Source organism: Cariama cristata, unplaced genomic scaffold (assembly GCF_000690535.1).
Source record: "Cariama cristata isolate BGI_N322 unplaced genomic scaffold, ASM69053v1 scaffold10609, whole genome shotgun sequence".
Lineage (NCBI taxonomy): Eukaryota > Metazoa > Chordata > Aves > Cariamiformes > Cariamidae > Cariama > Cariama cristata.
This window is the reverse complement of record NW_009635335.1, coordinates 27,426-42,618: the sequence shown is the minus strand read 5'-3', so window position 1 is coordinate 42,618 and position 15,193 is coordinate 27,426. Positions and strand designations below refer to the sequence as shown.

General features: G+C 37.0%; 1 protein-coding gene across 2 annotated transcripts in view; it reads right to left on the bottom strand.

Annotated features, from left to right (window-relative positions):
- The window catches only part of PTPN3 (protein tyrosine phosphatase, non-receptor type 3), a 71,497-nt gene that overhangs the window by 39,154 nt on the left and 17,150 nt on the right, over window positions 1-15,193 (bottom strand). Inside the window, exons 5-7 of one of the 2 annotated variants that reach the window (XM_009707505.1) lie at window positions 12,767-12,939; window positions 7,466-7,600; window positions 5,754-5,930 (exon numbers count right to left, since the gene is read on the bottom strand). In XM_009707505.1, coding sequence (XP_009705807.1) covers window positions 5,754-5,930; window positions 7,466-7,600; window positions 12,767-12,939 — 485 coding nt within the window. The remainder of the gene's footprint in view (window positions 1-5,753; window positions 5,931-7,465; window positions 7,601-12,766; window positions 12,940-15,193) is intronic. The other variant, XM_009707506.1, reaches the window with a different exon arrangement.

The window sequence follows — 15,193 nt, the reverse complement described above, 5'->3', positions numbered from 1 at the left end:
AGAGTGGAGGATACTCTTCCCTTTCCATGCATGGTGAAAACCATGCAGCTTCCCGCAGCTGGGTTCTTGGAGGTTAAAAGCATTAAACACCACAGTAGTTTTCATTTTATTCATTCATTCACTTACATTTCTCATTGCTCTGAAGTGTGAACATCTGTATCATACCTCAGGCACCACAAGATGCTTGAGAAAAAGGAAAGGATCATACAGGGAAAATTAAAGTTCAAAGCTCCTTAAACACTACTTGGTTACATGTCTATGTTTTCACAGCAAACCTTGGACCTTGGCTTCACCAAATGTTTAAAATGCATATTACCAAAACATTTAAATCTACAGATTTTTAATTTACAACAAATACTTGAACATTAAATTTTCACTTATTTACTTGAAGGTAAAGGGTAAGCTAGTTCCTTTGAAGTTTGTTTTTTTTTCTCTTCTTGTAACAGCTCATTGGTGAAGAATCCTACACACGAACTACTGGGTGTGATAAGCATTAAGTTACATTTTAATATATTTTTTTTTTTTTAAAGTTATCAATACTGAGAAACAGAACTTGCACTGGGGATGGACAGTGCAGTCTTTTAAGAAAATCTAACATTTGATACAAGATCAGGCATGTCAGAGTACATGATTCCAAAACGTAGTCTACTCCTCCAGTTAAAGCCAACTTAGATTTGAAGGTTATTGCTTAGGTCAAAGATATTTTGGAATTTTCCAACTTGGTCCTGAAACAATGCCACATTCTTCAATATGACCACTTCATTTTCACTGTAGCCTTTTGCCCTTAAATGACACAATAGCACACAGACTGCATTAGTGTCGGCAAATTGGTAAGGCAAATCGGTAACCATGATTCATGATGTGTTCCTCTACACCAGTGAGGTTTTCCTTATTCCAAATCTGGAAACTGTAGTGGTTCCTTTATCAAGACTCACTGCAACATTGGTTATCTTCAGGTACTATACCAGGCTAAAAAAAGGAAAAACTGAAATAAAAAAGAATTCCCTGCACAAGTCCATCAGCCTGCCTTTAAAAATAACCAGCTGTGGTTTAAATCTGTTACACTAAAAGGGAAACATTTTTCTCAATGACAACCTCTTTCAGGAACTCTATCCAGGATACCTATCAGGATAGCAGATGGTCAGGATGGGTTTATGCCAGGTAGTCTGTTGGTATGACACAGCTTTGAAAAAAAATCCCAAATTAAAGCAGTTTTTCCACAGAGATAACTTTAGAAATAATAAGTCAATGAAATATATAAATATATTATAAAATTTAACTTATCTTCTGTCTTAAAGGAAATTCAAAAGACTTCGTATTCATAACTCTTCCCTAATGCATATCTCAATGTTTAAGAATATCTGAAGAAAAGATATGTAACCTCATAGAACAGAGAGAAATTTTCTTCTCTGCTTAAAATAACAAACGTACTAAGTCAGTAGCAGTAGTGCTTCAATGAAGAAAATGCAAATCTCAAGAAAAACATCTTCAGGGAAGCTGAAGTCAAGACTAGGGAAAGCCAATTTTAACTGAAAAACAGTTATCAAACAAGTGTACTTACTAATTAGTATGTTTTATCTCAATATTATTCTTGAAATCATTGTAAAAACAAAATAATAGTAGTATCATGTGCATATGCATGTAGGCAGGGGATCAATATAGTGACAGAGTGAGTACAACATATAGTCACAAGATAGACTGGATTACCTGTTCTGAATTGGTGAGGCACAGCCATAACAAAGTGTGGTATAACACAGAAAGCAACCTATGAGACTCCGGAAGGCTCAGTGTGGGTTCCGTGCCTGCGTTAGTGTTAATTTTTCAGTGGCAGTAGCAGTCAGATGAGATGCACAGCAGCAGGGCAACAAAGAGGAGAAAGAACTGACAGGGGAGGCTTTCTTCACAAAGGCTGGGGAGCCCTGGGCTAAACAAAAGTCCTCTTGAAGTCCTCTTCAGCACTGTCTTTGACGACAGGTTTTGTATGCAGCTGTGATTTGAGATAGTTGGCTTAGATAGGCAAACCTATTCATGCCCTGTGAATAAAGCTCTATTTAATATACGTTAATTTCGGATTAGAGCAATTTTTTGTCTATAATACATATGTAATAGACAGCTCCAATCTTTTCTGCAGACACTAATCTGAGGCAGAAAAATTGCTTCTTTTCACTATGTCTGAGCCTCAAATTGTACCTGAATGTGAAAGTACCTTAGATAATTTGGGTAGCAGAAGCAGTCTAGCTACAACAAACATAAGACTCATAAGCTTGCCTTGGCTTTCTATAGTTCACCTATGTGCACGCTTTGCTCCATTTTCTAATTTTCCTTTTTCCAGTCACAGCCTGTAGGATATACCTCATAAATTTCAGTTAGAAGGTAGAACATTCACACAAAGTACATTTTAAAATAATCACTGCGTTCTTCAGAAAAACAACATAATAAATGACAAAATATTCTTGACCCTCATCTCCAGCATGCTCATTTAAAGTATTTAACAGTAAACATAGCTCTAGGTGTTGACACAGTGATATTTAAAGAAATGGAAGAGCAAATGCTAACAACTGCTATGTTTTACGCTCTCTAAACTAAAGGCTGTTCCACATAATTTGTTTTCTAAATTGTGTACTGTTTTATAGAAAGAAAATAGAACTTGATTGATTCCTTTAAGTGAGTAAACACAGAAAGGAAGAAAACCGGTAATTAAGCAAATAATTATACTTGGTATTATCAGAAGGAAAAAAAAAAAGATGTATAGGGAAATAAAAGCAGGTGTACATACTCTGCCAGCAGTGCTGGCTTCTACAAGTTCTGATACCCACCAAGGTTCCAAACAGGCCTTGGTAGGATTAGGTACACAGCAAGTCTTGTTATACGAGTTTTATCTTTGTATTTGTCTCAAAGCACTATATCACAACAGATCAGTTTGAAGGTACGTCTGCCTTGGACCACTTGTTTTGACAAAGAGGACTTAAGACATTAACCAAGGGCTGAAGTGAAACAGGTGAAAACCATCCCCCAACCCTGAAATGTTGATGGCAGCCTGAAAAATAGAGAAGCTTGCACAGTCTTGAGCTTCAGATACAGTAACTGAAATGGATGTGAAGATACTTAGTTTACAAAAATCAAGCAGTTGTATGTTTATAATTAAGATTTGAGGTCCCACACATACCAATTAAACAATTAAAAATCAGCATCTTACAGTTGTTTGCTAGTAGCTCTCCAAAACTGTTTCAGATTTTTTTTTTCATATCAAAGCTATTCATTAGTTATAATTAGCAATAACTAACACCTATTTTAATAGTCTCAGACAGCAGGCTAGGCAGTAAAAAAGAGCCCTCTAAAGACAGTGTATATTAGCAGGACTATGAGAAGCTACTCTTGGCTCTCCTCTAATGAAAAAGAAATAGTGAAATTGCAAATCTTTTTTTTTCCATAAAATGTTTCAATTATGTGAATTCAAATCTGCTAAAGACCAGCATGGCAAAAATGGGTAAGTTGGCTTTAATAGATTTATCAGTAGACTGCAAGTTGTTTTATAGTTAATATCTAAATATTCATGAAGTGTGGCAAAAGTCCAGGACAAGTGTCCATATTTAATACTGAAGCCAGGCAAGTTAAACTTTTTTCTTATAAAACAGATTTATCTGATAGGGTAAAATTCCCTCTTTCAATAAAGCATTCAGGGAAAGAAAGATTTTACTACACATATATACCTAATTTTACTTTACATCTTTCAACAAAGGGAGTGAGGCAAGTAATGACTTACTACTGTAAGAATATAAAAGAAGAAAAATTTGAACGTGGACTAACATAAACTGTTGAAAGCTTCAGTGTAGAGGAGAAACATTTTTCTGATTTGTATAGTTATTGTTAAAAAGCAAAGTATTAATGACCATTTTACTTGATGAAAGTTTAACAGTCAGTACAGCAAAGCACCATTCATTCTATGTGTTGCAGTCTCCTTCCAAAATACATACTTCGAATTTAAATTCATCAGATTTATTCAAGCATTTTTTCAGTTACCTACAGAGTATCAAATATTATAAACATACCCAAGAAACCAAGAATACGTTGGGGATAAGACATGTAGAAAATCTGATTTATATAAGGTAGTAACAGTAATCTCCACAGTGAATGATATTACTCAGAAACAGCAGAGTCGTGCTATTTTCAAATTTAGAACATCTTATTTTCACTGTCTGAGAAACAGCATAAAAGCAGGCTTTCCCACTCCATTCTCAGTAGGCATAGGACAGGTGAAACAGGAAGGAAAGGAAAAAAACTACAGGGGAAGAAAAGAAAAAGGAAAATAAAAGAAAAAACCCATCAACATACTAACTGGCAGGACACAGTCCACCAGTCACAGAACACAGTGTGGCAACTTAGTTTTCTGTCTACAGATTCTACCCTCATCATCTCCTCTTATGGTCTGCCTCTCATTATTTTTACTCAGAAAATACTTCTAAAAGTGTATAATCTGTAAATGTTAAAAACACAGGAAAGACATGGCTTCCTATCTAGGACTATTCACAACATCTAAAGGCATGACTTTTATGTATTATCATGACACTACTAGTAGTAAGGTTCATCTGAATTCCAGTCAGAAAAACAGAAAAACAATTTAAAACACCACAGTGACAAACTCCAAATACGCATACAACGTGTTAATTTTTTCCTTCTTTCATAGAAACCTCTCTGCTGTAATGTAGTAAAAATATTATTGTATTAAAATTTGAAGATAACAGTTTAAATCCAGAGTTTAAAGTTACAGTTAGTAGCTGCACACTATCACAGAGGTAGGTGAGTCCTATCAGTTTCCATTAATACCTTGCTTCTCAAAACACATCTTGCCCTGAAGTTACTAGAGATCACCAGAAATCATTTTCCTTTCATAACATTACAAAGAAACCTGCATTTTAATATATAGTATTCTCCCCAGCTGAAAGTTTTAAGTACCTCTGTTTTCCAGACTGAACAAGTAATGACTTTGTACATTATTTCTGAAGTTAATATTGTGTTAACTTGAAGTTACTCATTAAGAAATACCTCTGTAAGATGGGAGTGAAGCCACACATAAAATGTAATATATAAACAAACAAATAGTCAGTGCACAAAGATAGGTGCTTCAAGCCCTGGAAGCAAACCTAGCAGTGGCTAGACCGCTGCAGTGGAGAACAAAGTTGGTCCTCAAGAAATACAGCAAAAATGCCTCAAGGTAAAAAGCAGACATTGCCTTTAGACTAGCAATCTACAGTTCCTCTGAGGAAGAAAAAGATGGATGACTGCCAGTATTATGATGTTCCTGTGTTTACTCAAATGCAGTACTACTTTCAACTGATGATGCTGAGCTGATGATGTGGAACATAAGTAAACTCTTAAGAGTTCAATAAGTCTTCTTCCTCAGAAAAGGAAGAGTTTAATACAAGTAGGAAAAGGTTGCAGAAGCTACTAGGAAACAGGATATTACAGATATGAACACGCATGCCTTAATAGTTTCTCTAATTTTACTGCGAACTCAACCACTGAGAATTGTTTATGGATGAAAGGTTGGTTTGTTTTCAACTCGTCATTCTGTATCATGGCATTTGCAGTTTAGCAATTTGTCAAAATAAAGCTTTCGTAAGCACAACACTGTTTGAACTCATTTCAATATCATATCTGACGATGATTGTTTTATACTAAAGCTGTTTGGTTTTTTGTTTGGTGTTCTTTAAAAAAATCAAAATAGGCAATGAATTGTTTGCAGAAGTCCTTACCTCCTCTGTGGACTACGATTCTGAGAGAACTCCGAATCACTGTCCTTTGATGTTGGAGAGCCCTTATATGTATAAAAAACATCCTCTGTTTCAGTAATATAACTAATCTCATTTGTAAGGTTATCTACAGATGAGTGTCGTGGTTTACGAATTTCATGACGTAGTCTAGGACTCCGCCTTAAAAATAAGGAACACAAACATAAGTTGGAAGATCAGAATAATTAATAGAACTTTATCAAAGTGAAATTTCTATCCTATCGCAATCTATGTCCCAAAATCTTCACAACAGGCCTATAAGGTCTCACTTTAAATAATCAATTTTTAAGCATTTTGTATGGTATACTAGGCAAACATATAGTGTACTGAACCTAGCAGTGAACTGGTTTGGTTTTTTACTCCCTCTAAAATGTTACCTGCATTGTTAAAGTTCTAGTCATAGGATAATTCAGGTTGAAGGGACCTATGGAGGTCATCTAGTCCAGTCTCCTGTCCAAAGCAGGGACAACTAAGGTCAGAGCAGCCTGCTTAAGGCTTTATCTAGTTACATGTCAAAAAAATTGAAGGATGGAGACCGCACAGCTTCTCGAAGCAGCCACTGCTCAGCTGTCCTTGTGGTGAAGCAGTTTTTCATTATGTCCAGACAGAATCCCTCTTGTTTCAACACATATCTGTTGCCTCATCCTCCCACCATGCAACACTGAAGAACCCAGTCTCATCCTCTAGGTAGCCTCCTCCTAAGTATTGCCAGGCTGTTATGAGGCATCCAGAAAATCCTTGCTTTTCCAGGCTGACCAAGTGCAGTTGTCTCAGCCTCTCCTCATAAGGTAAGTGCTCCAGCCTTCTGACTACCTTGGTGGCTGGTGGCCGGTGGCCTTTGCTGAGCCGCTCCAGTTTGTCAGTGTCTGTCTTGTATTAGTGGACGCAAAAGCAGCTGCAGCATTCTAGTAAGGTCCAATGAATGCTGAGCAAAAGGGGGACAATCACTTCCCTTGATCTATCATCTATGCCTCTGCTAATACTGCCAGGTTGTTGTGGACTACTTTGCTCCCAGGGCAGACCAGATAGGCAGCAAGCTGTACATGAGCTATGAAGATTACCAGGTCCTTTTCCAGAGAGTTGCACTGTAGACAATACTGTTGCACTGTGTTCTTTCTTCCCAGGACTTTGCATTTGTCTTCACTGAATTTCATACAGTTCCTATCGGGCCATTTCTCCAGACTATCAAGATCCCTTTGGATAGCAGCCATGCCCTCAAACTTATTGATTCATCCCCCCCAGTTTGGCACCATCTGCAAATTTTGTGAGCAGGCACTCCATTGCCTCCTTCAGGTCACAAAGATGTTAAACAGGACAGCTCCCAAGACGGACCCCCGCAGTACTCTACTTGTTATTGGCCTCCAGGTAGAGTATGACCCATTAGCAACTCCCCTCTGAGTCCAGTCATCCAACTATAATTTTTTTTAAACTATGTCCTTGTCCACCCTTCCAGAACATAATGTCTTAACTTGGGTATAATATTTTGGCAGACAGTATCAAAAGCCTTGCTAAAGTTGAGGTAAGTGACATCCACTCTTCTCCTGGTGTTATATATATACTGAGATTGACAATGTTTGAATATATACGTACACGCTACACAATTATTCCGCTAGACTACATACAATTAGAAAAGGTAGGAGGCTGGAAGTTATGGGAAAGGTTGAAACTGGATTTACCAATTAGGGGTAACAGGAGGTGATCGAGAAGGAAGGCTTTTGGTCTCTAGATGCTCAACAGATAAAGATCGTCTCATAGATGGGTTCCAAACCATCCCACCTATAACTTTTCTGCAGTACTGGCTGTTTACAGACCTGAAAAGAAATAAAAAACCATATCTGAATTATTTTGCATAGAAAAATTAAATGAAATAAAATATGCTTATAAAAGTCAATATTGTAATTCATGTGTTTAAAAGAGTCCCCTGTGCTTACCCCTCCTTACTTATGCATTTGCATTCTCACACAGCTATTTGCTGTCCTTCACTTGTGGCAATAAAACTGTTCGTTAAGCCCTGCTACAATGCTAACCACAAGCCTGGGTAAAAATAACATTTTCTGAGAGTTATTTTTAACCCAATTGTGTTCAAGAAGATGGAGGGGAAAACAGGAAATTTGGTATGTCAATTGGCACTGAACCAAGTGTCTGAGGAAACATTGTTCAAATACAGGCAAAAGATTCTAGATGTTCCCTGTTAAAACTCATAAAGGAGTAACAACTCAGTAATGGCTTCACTGAGCACAGGAGTACTTTAACCATCTACCTGCTGCCTCAGCAAATAAGAGCTACACCAGACTACTCTCTATTTCCAGAAGAAAGCCACATCTGAGTGATGTGTTCCTTATAGGAATAAACCATTAGAGAAACATCTGACATGAAAAGGGAATCTCCAGGTCTGGACTGCTTCTTGTGACAAGAACCTGACAAGATAAGGTTTGCATCAGAACCAGAACCTTAGCTAGAAAAGCAATAAGTATATCCTACTAGTGGAATTACGCAGCAAAATGAAATTTTTCAAGTAGATTGAAGTTGAGATTAACTTTTATGTATCTTTTTACACAGCACTTCACAAGACAAGTGCAGAGATAAGCTGCTCATCCTCAAGTTTACGGCCTAGAGATTTCTCATGGAAAAGCAGCAATTTATGTCACAGAGAAACCACCTTTGGCTCGCTACGCCCTGAGCTGTACATAATGGGCAGTTGGGATAGCAGAGTATTTGAGGACTTCACTATAGAGCTGAAATATAAATAGCGTTTAAAAAAAAAAAAGTTGTTTGTGCTGTGGATATTACTCATGCTAATATCAAACTTTAAGTATGCTCTGCATTGTACTGCTTTTTATTTATACAAGTAAAATAGAAAAAGCAAACCAAAGGGGTTTTTTTTATATTCTGAAATATTTTACATACCTTGTTCATGATTTTAAAGCAAATTAATTCCTTCATCTTATAAATGTGTACTTTTAAAGCTTCTCCCAGTTTAAAAAACAAAAAAGAAAAACTTAATATGAAGTGTCTACATATCAAAATCAGCTACCCATGTATGTTTTTAAGCTTAGTAAACACACAGTCCATGAACTCAGGAGAAGCTTTTGCCTGCATTATCCAATTTATTTCTGTAAGTCTTCTGAATACCAACGACAAGGCAGCAACTAGTCTGATCTTCTACAAAAACAAACAATTCTTTCAAAGAACCCTTACGGGGGCAGAGCGGAGAGGGAGAGTGGAAAAAGAGGATGTATTAAGAAAAATGCATCTTGAAGAATTCCACATATTTTGCATTAATCAGCTTTCTTTTTTTACAAGTGTCCGTTCATGCATTTTCCAATGCAGGTGACTTTTGAGGTGCAAGGTAACCCGTGTGATGGAGGCCAGCGGCCTAACCCTAGCACCAAATCCCTAACCCTGACCACAGAATCACTTTAACAATATATTCTCTAGATATTTCAGTTAAGGTACTTAACATAAACAACCTCCTGAACTCCAAGTAGCTGCTCTTCAGATGTCATATATGAGGATATTTCTCACCAAACATACTGAGAGGTTGCCAGTGCCTTTCTGGAATGGGCTGTAATATCTTGAGGTGACAGTTACTTGCTCCCATCTATTACTGAGGTTATCCTTTGTGAAAAAATAGGTACATTTCTAGTTTTTCAGCAAGGGATGAGAATGCGCCTAGGAGAGGTTATTCAGCATTCAGTCCAGAAAAATTACCTCTCAAAATCTGGAGATCTGATTCAGTTTGCCCTTAGAATAAGGCTTACAGGCAATTTATACAACTCAGCAGCCTAATTTAAATGGAACTACACTAGTACCTTAAGCTAAGAGAATCTAAAAAGGGCACAGAGATGTGCAGATAAGAAATTGTACTAAAGGGTTGCAAGAGTTCAACTATTTGAACTGATGCAATAAACGCCAGGATACGTGCCTCACATGAGAGTAAAAGAACATAGTACAAGAAAGCTACAAATTCCAGAGGAAAACTTGTGATACTTAAGGCGGTAAAACCAGAACGTTACCCCTTTCAAAGCTGCAGAAGTTGGATGAAAAAAATTTATTGAAGACAAGTCAATCTTAAAACCTCCAGGGTTGTATGGTGTGGTTGGTGAGTCTTCTGTGTGCATGTGCAGTTTTGTGGGAGTTTTTTTGATTTTTTTTTTCAGGGTGTGTGTGTATGTGTGTGTGTGTGTGTGTTTGGTTTTGTTTGTTTGTTTTACTCAATGCAAACTTTTGTTTCCTTTCATAAGGCAGAAAGCAGAATCCCTGTTTTGGTTGCGTAGCTTCCATGTGAGCTCAGAGCCATCCTTGCAAAGGAACGTGGAAGCTCATGTTATCTCTTACAACATTCCACAACCACAAACAAGTAGGAAAGTAAAAATTCTCAATATATGACTTTGGAAGTGACTTATTCACACCTTTTCTTAAATCTTTTGAGAAAATAATTTGCCGAGTGACAGTGACCAAGTTGATAGCAACTACTGGAAGTCTTCCAAAATTACTGTTGCTAATGTACTTCAGCAGTCTCTGATAATAAAGGTTGCTAAGTCATTTCTGCTTCACGTACTTCCTAAATTTCATGATTGTTGCTGGCATAAATAAGGCCAAAGAATGTATTAGTATAGAGGATATCATTAAGTAGATAGAAGATATCACAATGAACAGTTCTTGCTAGAGATTCCTTAAGAGCATAAATACACAATTCACCAGAGATAACGCCTCAGAACAGGAATTACTTGAAAAGAAGTCTTTCTTAGTAACTCAGTTCAACAATGAGAACTGTCCTGCATGCTACAGGCTATTAAGAAATTGTAACAGTCAAAAATTAAATGTTTGGTAAAAACTGGAATGGTACTACTAAACTGGTACCCTTTGGAACTCATACTGTTTTATTTTTTAACATTACAAGGGCTGTGCAATGCCTGTGTGTGCATGTGTATATACAAGCATCAGGATTTTAAACCCGTTTGTAAATCAGAGAAATAAAGGACTCCAGGATGTGACAATCCTAGAAGCTTTGAGAAAGCCATCTCCTCAAAACCTTCACTATAGGAAGAACAAGTTCGTATCACTCCATAGAGGAGCTAATTCTCAAAATATGGACTGGTAAAACACTGTAAAATTAGATTAGTGTTCATACAACTACTTGTTTTCACTTGCTTCAGCTATGACCTAGTACTGGGTGAAAATATGGAATTCTGCTCCAGCAGAAAAGAACACTTTATCAGCCTTCTTATTGTTGGATAGCCCTCATGGGTTAACTGCTTCATTTACAAGCAATACTAGTCCACTTGGTACGAATTTTGGCAGTATCTAAAGAGACACGACAGTATGAAAAGCCAACCAGCCACTAAACTCTGGGAAGCTATTTGAAGTATGACGACATCATCCAAAAGTTGAAGCTTATCCAAACAGGAAAGAGAGAATCAGTCTGACAAATTAATTGTAAAGTTAAACTGTTAAGGGAACACACTGCAAAAAAAAAAAAAAAACAAAAAACCCAAAGCCCAACAACAACAAAACACAGACACACAAAACCCACCACCTACAAACAAAAAGAAAACAGTAAAATATTTCTCCAAAAATCATCAGAACAAGCAGGTTTCCAGAAAGTCTACAGACATTAGAGATGATCAAAGGACCAAAGAATCCTCCAAAATCTCACATTCAGAGAAGATAATGACATAAGACTTTTTTTTAATTCACTATTAATATGCAAGATTTTTGATATGTTTCATGACAGAATTTTTTTCGGGGCGGATGAGATTATGATGAGACATGACATGACACGCTTGTAACTGAATTACTGATAAATTAAACAGGACAAATCAACATAATGGAAGAAATCACTGGGACCGATACTTACCAAAAAAAAAATAAATCTACAAGCCTCTAAGACAAAACAGCAGAACTACTTGAGTATAACCTCCCACTTTAAACTAGTCATTTAATCTACCCAAGAATTCAAACACACACATTTGACAAGGTCCCTTAAACTCATAAAGAAACTAAGGAGCTAGGGAACAGGGTCCTCACTTGGAGGAATTACCTGTTCACTTGTGACATAGAAGAGAGAATAGGGAAAAATGTTTTAGATTCATATATAGTGAAAAAAGATCAGCAGTGAAGTCCTAGAGTGCTATCTGTTGGGGGCTCTTCTGTTCAACATATTCACTAGTGATCAACAGAAAAGAGTGAACAAAGTTTGCTGAAGATATTAATCACACAGGATGGCAAAAATAAAGGCCAATTGTGAAGAAATGCAGAAGGACGTTACAACATCAAGTGACTAGACAATAAACTGGTAGATGAAGTTTAATGAAGTAGGGCCCAGCTGGCGCATATGGGAAGGAACAATCCCAACTTCATACAGCAAAATGACAGGCTCTGAAGTATCACTTTTGGGGAACTAGATCTTAGATACCACTATGAAACTACCAGCTCCATGATTAGCAGAACCCAAAAAGGCAAATAAAAGATCAGAAGTGTCACAAAAAACGGTATCTTGGATACTTGGATGGGACAAAGTTTTTTATCTTGATGTTAGTAATAACTGGTTGGTATTATGCACTCAAGAAATTTCCCTAACATATTAAACAGAGTGTGAGTATGATACTAAGGGGTAAACAGCTCAAAACAAATCTGTTCTGCAATTTTTTTTTAAATCGGATCATTAGCTACATAACATTTTTACTTTCTAGTGTTTTTATACCTCAAACTGAAACAGCAAGTTGAAACAATACCAGTAAAACATAATTCTATCCAAATACCTTTTTAGGAAATGATAAGAAAAGTTCTACTGTAATGATACCATGCTGCAGAAACTGAAACCTATAACTAGCTATATAACTTAAATGGTTCACATACAGAGTGGGACACAGCTGTGGGCAGAACTGAACTCTGCCACTTCAACTTGAGCTATCACTGACACAAATCCTCCCATTTCCATTACAAAGGAAATTGTGACTTCACACAATACTTACTTTGCTGGATTTCTAGAACCCAGGGTCCAATAATGTGACAATATCTTTTTTTCATGAGGTAGTGACTTCTTTGCCTGAAAAAACGTGTGATGCTCTACACAAGACTTCCACAGATTTTTGCATGCTCTGTAGTTTAACATGTTGAAGGCAACAATATGTTCTCTGGATTCATTCTGTAACAGTAGGAAATACCATGTTTCAATATACACAAAAAGATCAAACACAGTAAACAAGCTCATAAAACAACAATAAAATTACTTTTAGCTTAGATAGGAAAAATGTGTTTAGGAAAACAAAAAAATTAGTGTATAGTAGATTTTGAGCTGGAGATGACCAACATAGCCGACTATATGAAATTCTAAACTGCAAAACGGACACTTTAAAAGTTTAAGCAATGAAGTTCCCAATCCTTACAGTGTTAATGAAATACTTAAGTCTAGAGTGGTAAAGATTTTGTATGTACGAGCATAATATTAAACAGCTAAATATAGTTTCAGGTTTCTAGTCAGATCTTGACCTCCTATGACAAACAAAACTCTCTTAAACATTCCATTAAGGGTGCAACGTAGAAAGGAAATCTGCCCCCCCAGTCTTTGAATTCAAACTCTTCACATAAGGCTTCATTCAATAATGTTCCTTGAAGACCCATACTATGCAAAAAGCATCTGCTTGATAGTATTTTAGAAGATACTAAAGATATTTACAGTGATCCATCTTGGGGGAAAGTAGCTACTTTCAACAGCTACTGCTGTTCAAATCCAATCCTGCTTTCTGGATGATAACATGAGGAATCATAGAATCATTATGGTTGGAAGAGACCTCAAAGATCATCAAGTCCAACCGTATACCTGATGCCACCCTGTCCACTAAACCATGTCTTGAAGTACCACATCTAAACGTTTTTTGATCATCTCCAGGGACGATGACTCCACCACCTCCCTGGGGAGCCCGTTCCAATGCCTAACGACTCTTACAGTGAAGAAGTTCTTTCTAATGTCCAGCCTGAACCTCCCCTGGCGCAACTTGAGACCATTTCCTCTCGTCCTATCGCTAGTTACCGAGGAGAAGAGCCCAACCCCCACCTCACTACAACCTCCTTTCAGGTAGTTGTAGAGGGTGATCAGGTCTCCCCTCAGCCTCCTCTTCTCCAGACTAAACAATCCCAGCTCCCTCAGCCGCTCCTCATAAGGCTTTTTCTCCAGGTCCAAGAGATCAAAAAGAAGCAGAATACAAAACTTGCACATCTCAGTGCAAACTCTTGCTTGCAACTTCAGTACCGAAGTGCCAGTGAAACACAGATGTAACACAATTGTGCCACCCACGTTTATCCTGTCACCAACAGTAGCACTTATTGAGCTATTTCAGATTCAAGGAGAGTTTTGCACAAGACAAAGCTTTGGTTAGTTATCGATGCAAAGAAAGTGGAATGAAGAGTAAAGCAAAGAGGAGAAAGGAAGATAACACGAGACCTGAGTTAACTGCTATCACAGCTCAGCACTTTAGTGAAAAAAAAAAAAGTAAGTTTTTGATTTCATCACTCATCTTTTCCAGCTGCTCTGAATTATGACTGAATTTTGACATCTCAGTATATAATTAGGCAGGCAACCATCTCAGTAAAGCTCTCTTTCTGGCTTATACTTTGGAGAAAGTAATGATTTGGCTTGCAAAGCCTTTTTATTAAAGGACTCAGGAAGATCTAATAAAGCTCTTTCTCATACAGCCCAAGAAATAGAGGTCTCACCTGGATAACGCCTTGATTTCTAGTTGCCGTTGTCTTTTTGTTTGTTCACAACAACAATCCTGCTGGGAAGTAACTACAGACCATTTTCGCTGGAATACTCAATCTGTTTTTCTTTTATTCTTTTTATTTCTAAGCAACATTTTACAAGTGACACATATCGGAGATCAATGCCACATTCTGCAAATCACTTTATGACTAGTCCAGAGAATCTATGACTGTCACTATTTTAGAAAGCCAATGAGAATGTCAAGAGAAAGATAAGGATTTGCCTCTTGATTTTACATAGGCACTGCAAAACATTTAACTGATTGCAGTCTTTCAGGCATGTTTTCCCTATATCTATTAAAACATCTAAAAATAATTTTTGTTTTTAAAGTAGGGTTTGTTATTTGAGCCTCATGCTTACCAGAACCAATTCATCTTTATCAGTTCACCACAGTTGCTTCCAGTTACCTTATATAAAATGTGCAAGCATAGCAAAATTTTAATTCAGAATTTCTTGCAATATAAAAGGCACGCATCACAAAGATTTAACAACAAATGACAATTTCTGACATATTCTCTGTTGGCTGAATACCACTTGAAGTGTTTTACTACTCCAGAAGACAAACAAAAGGAAGTGTTTAGATATTTTTGTTGGCCTGGAGCATTGGTTTTTCAACTGCCACAAAAATTAGTTTATCCAA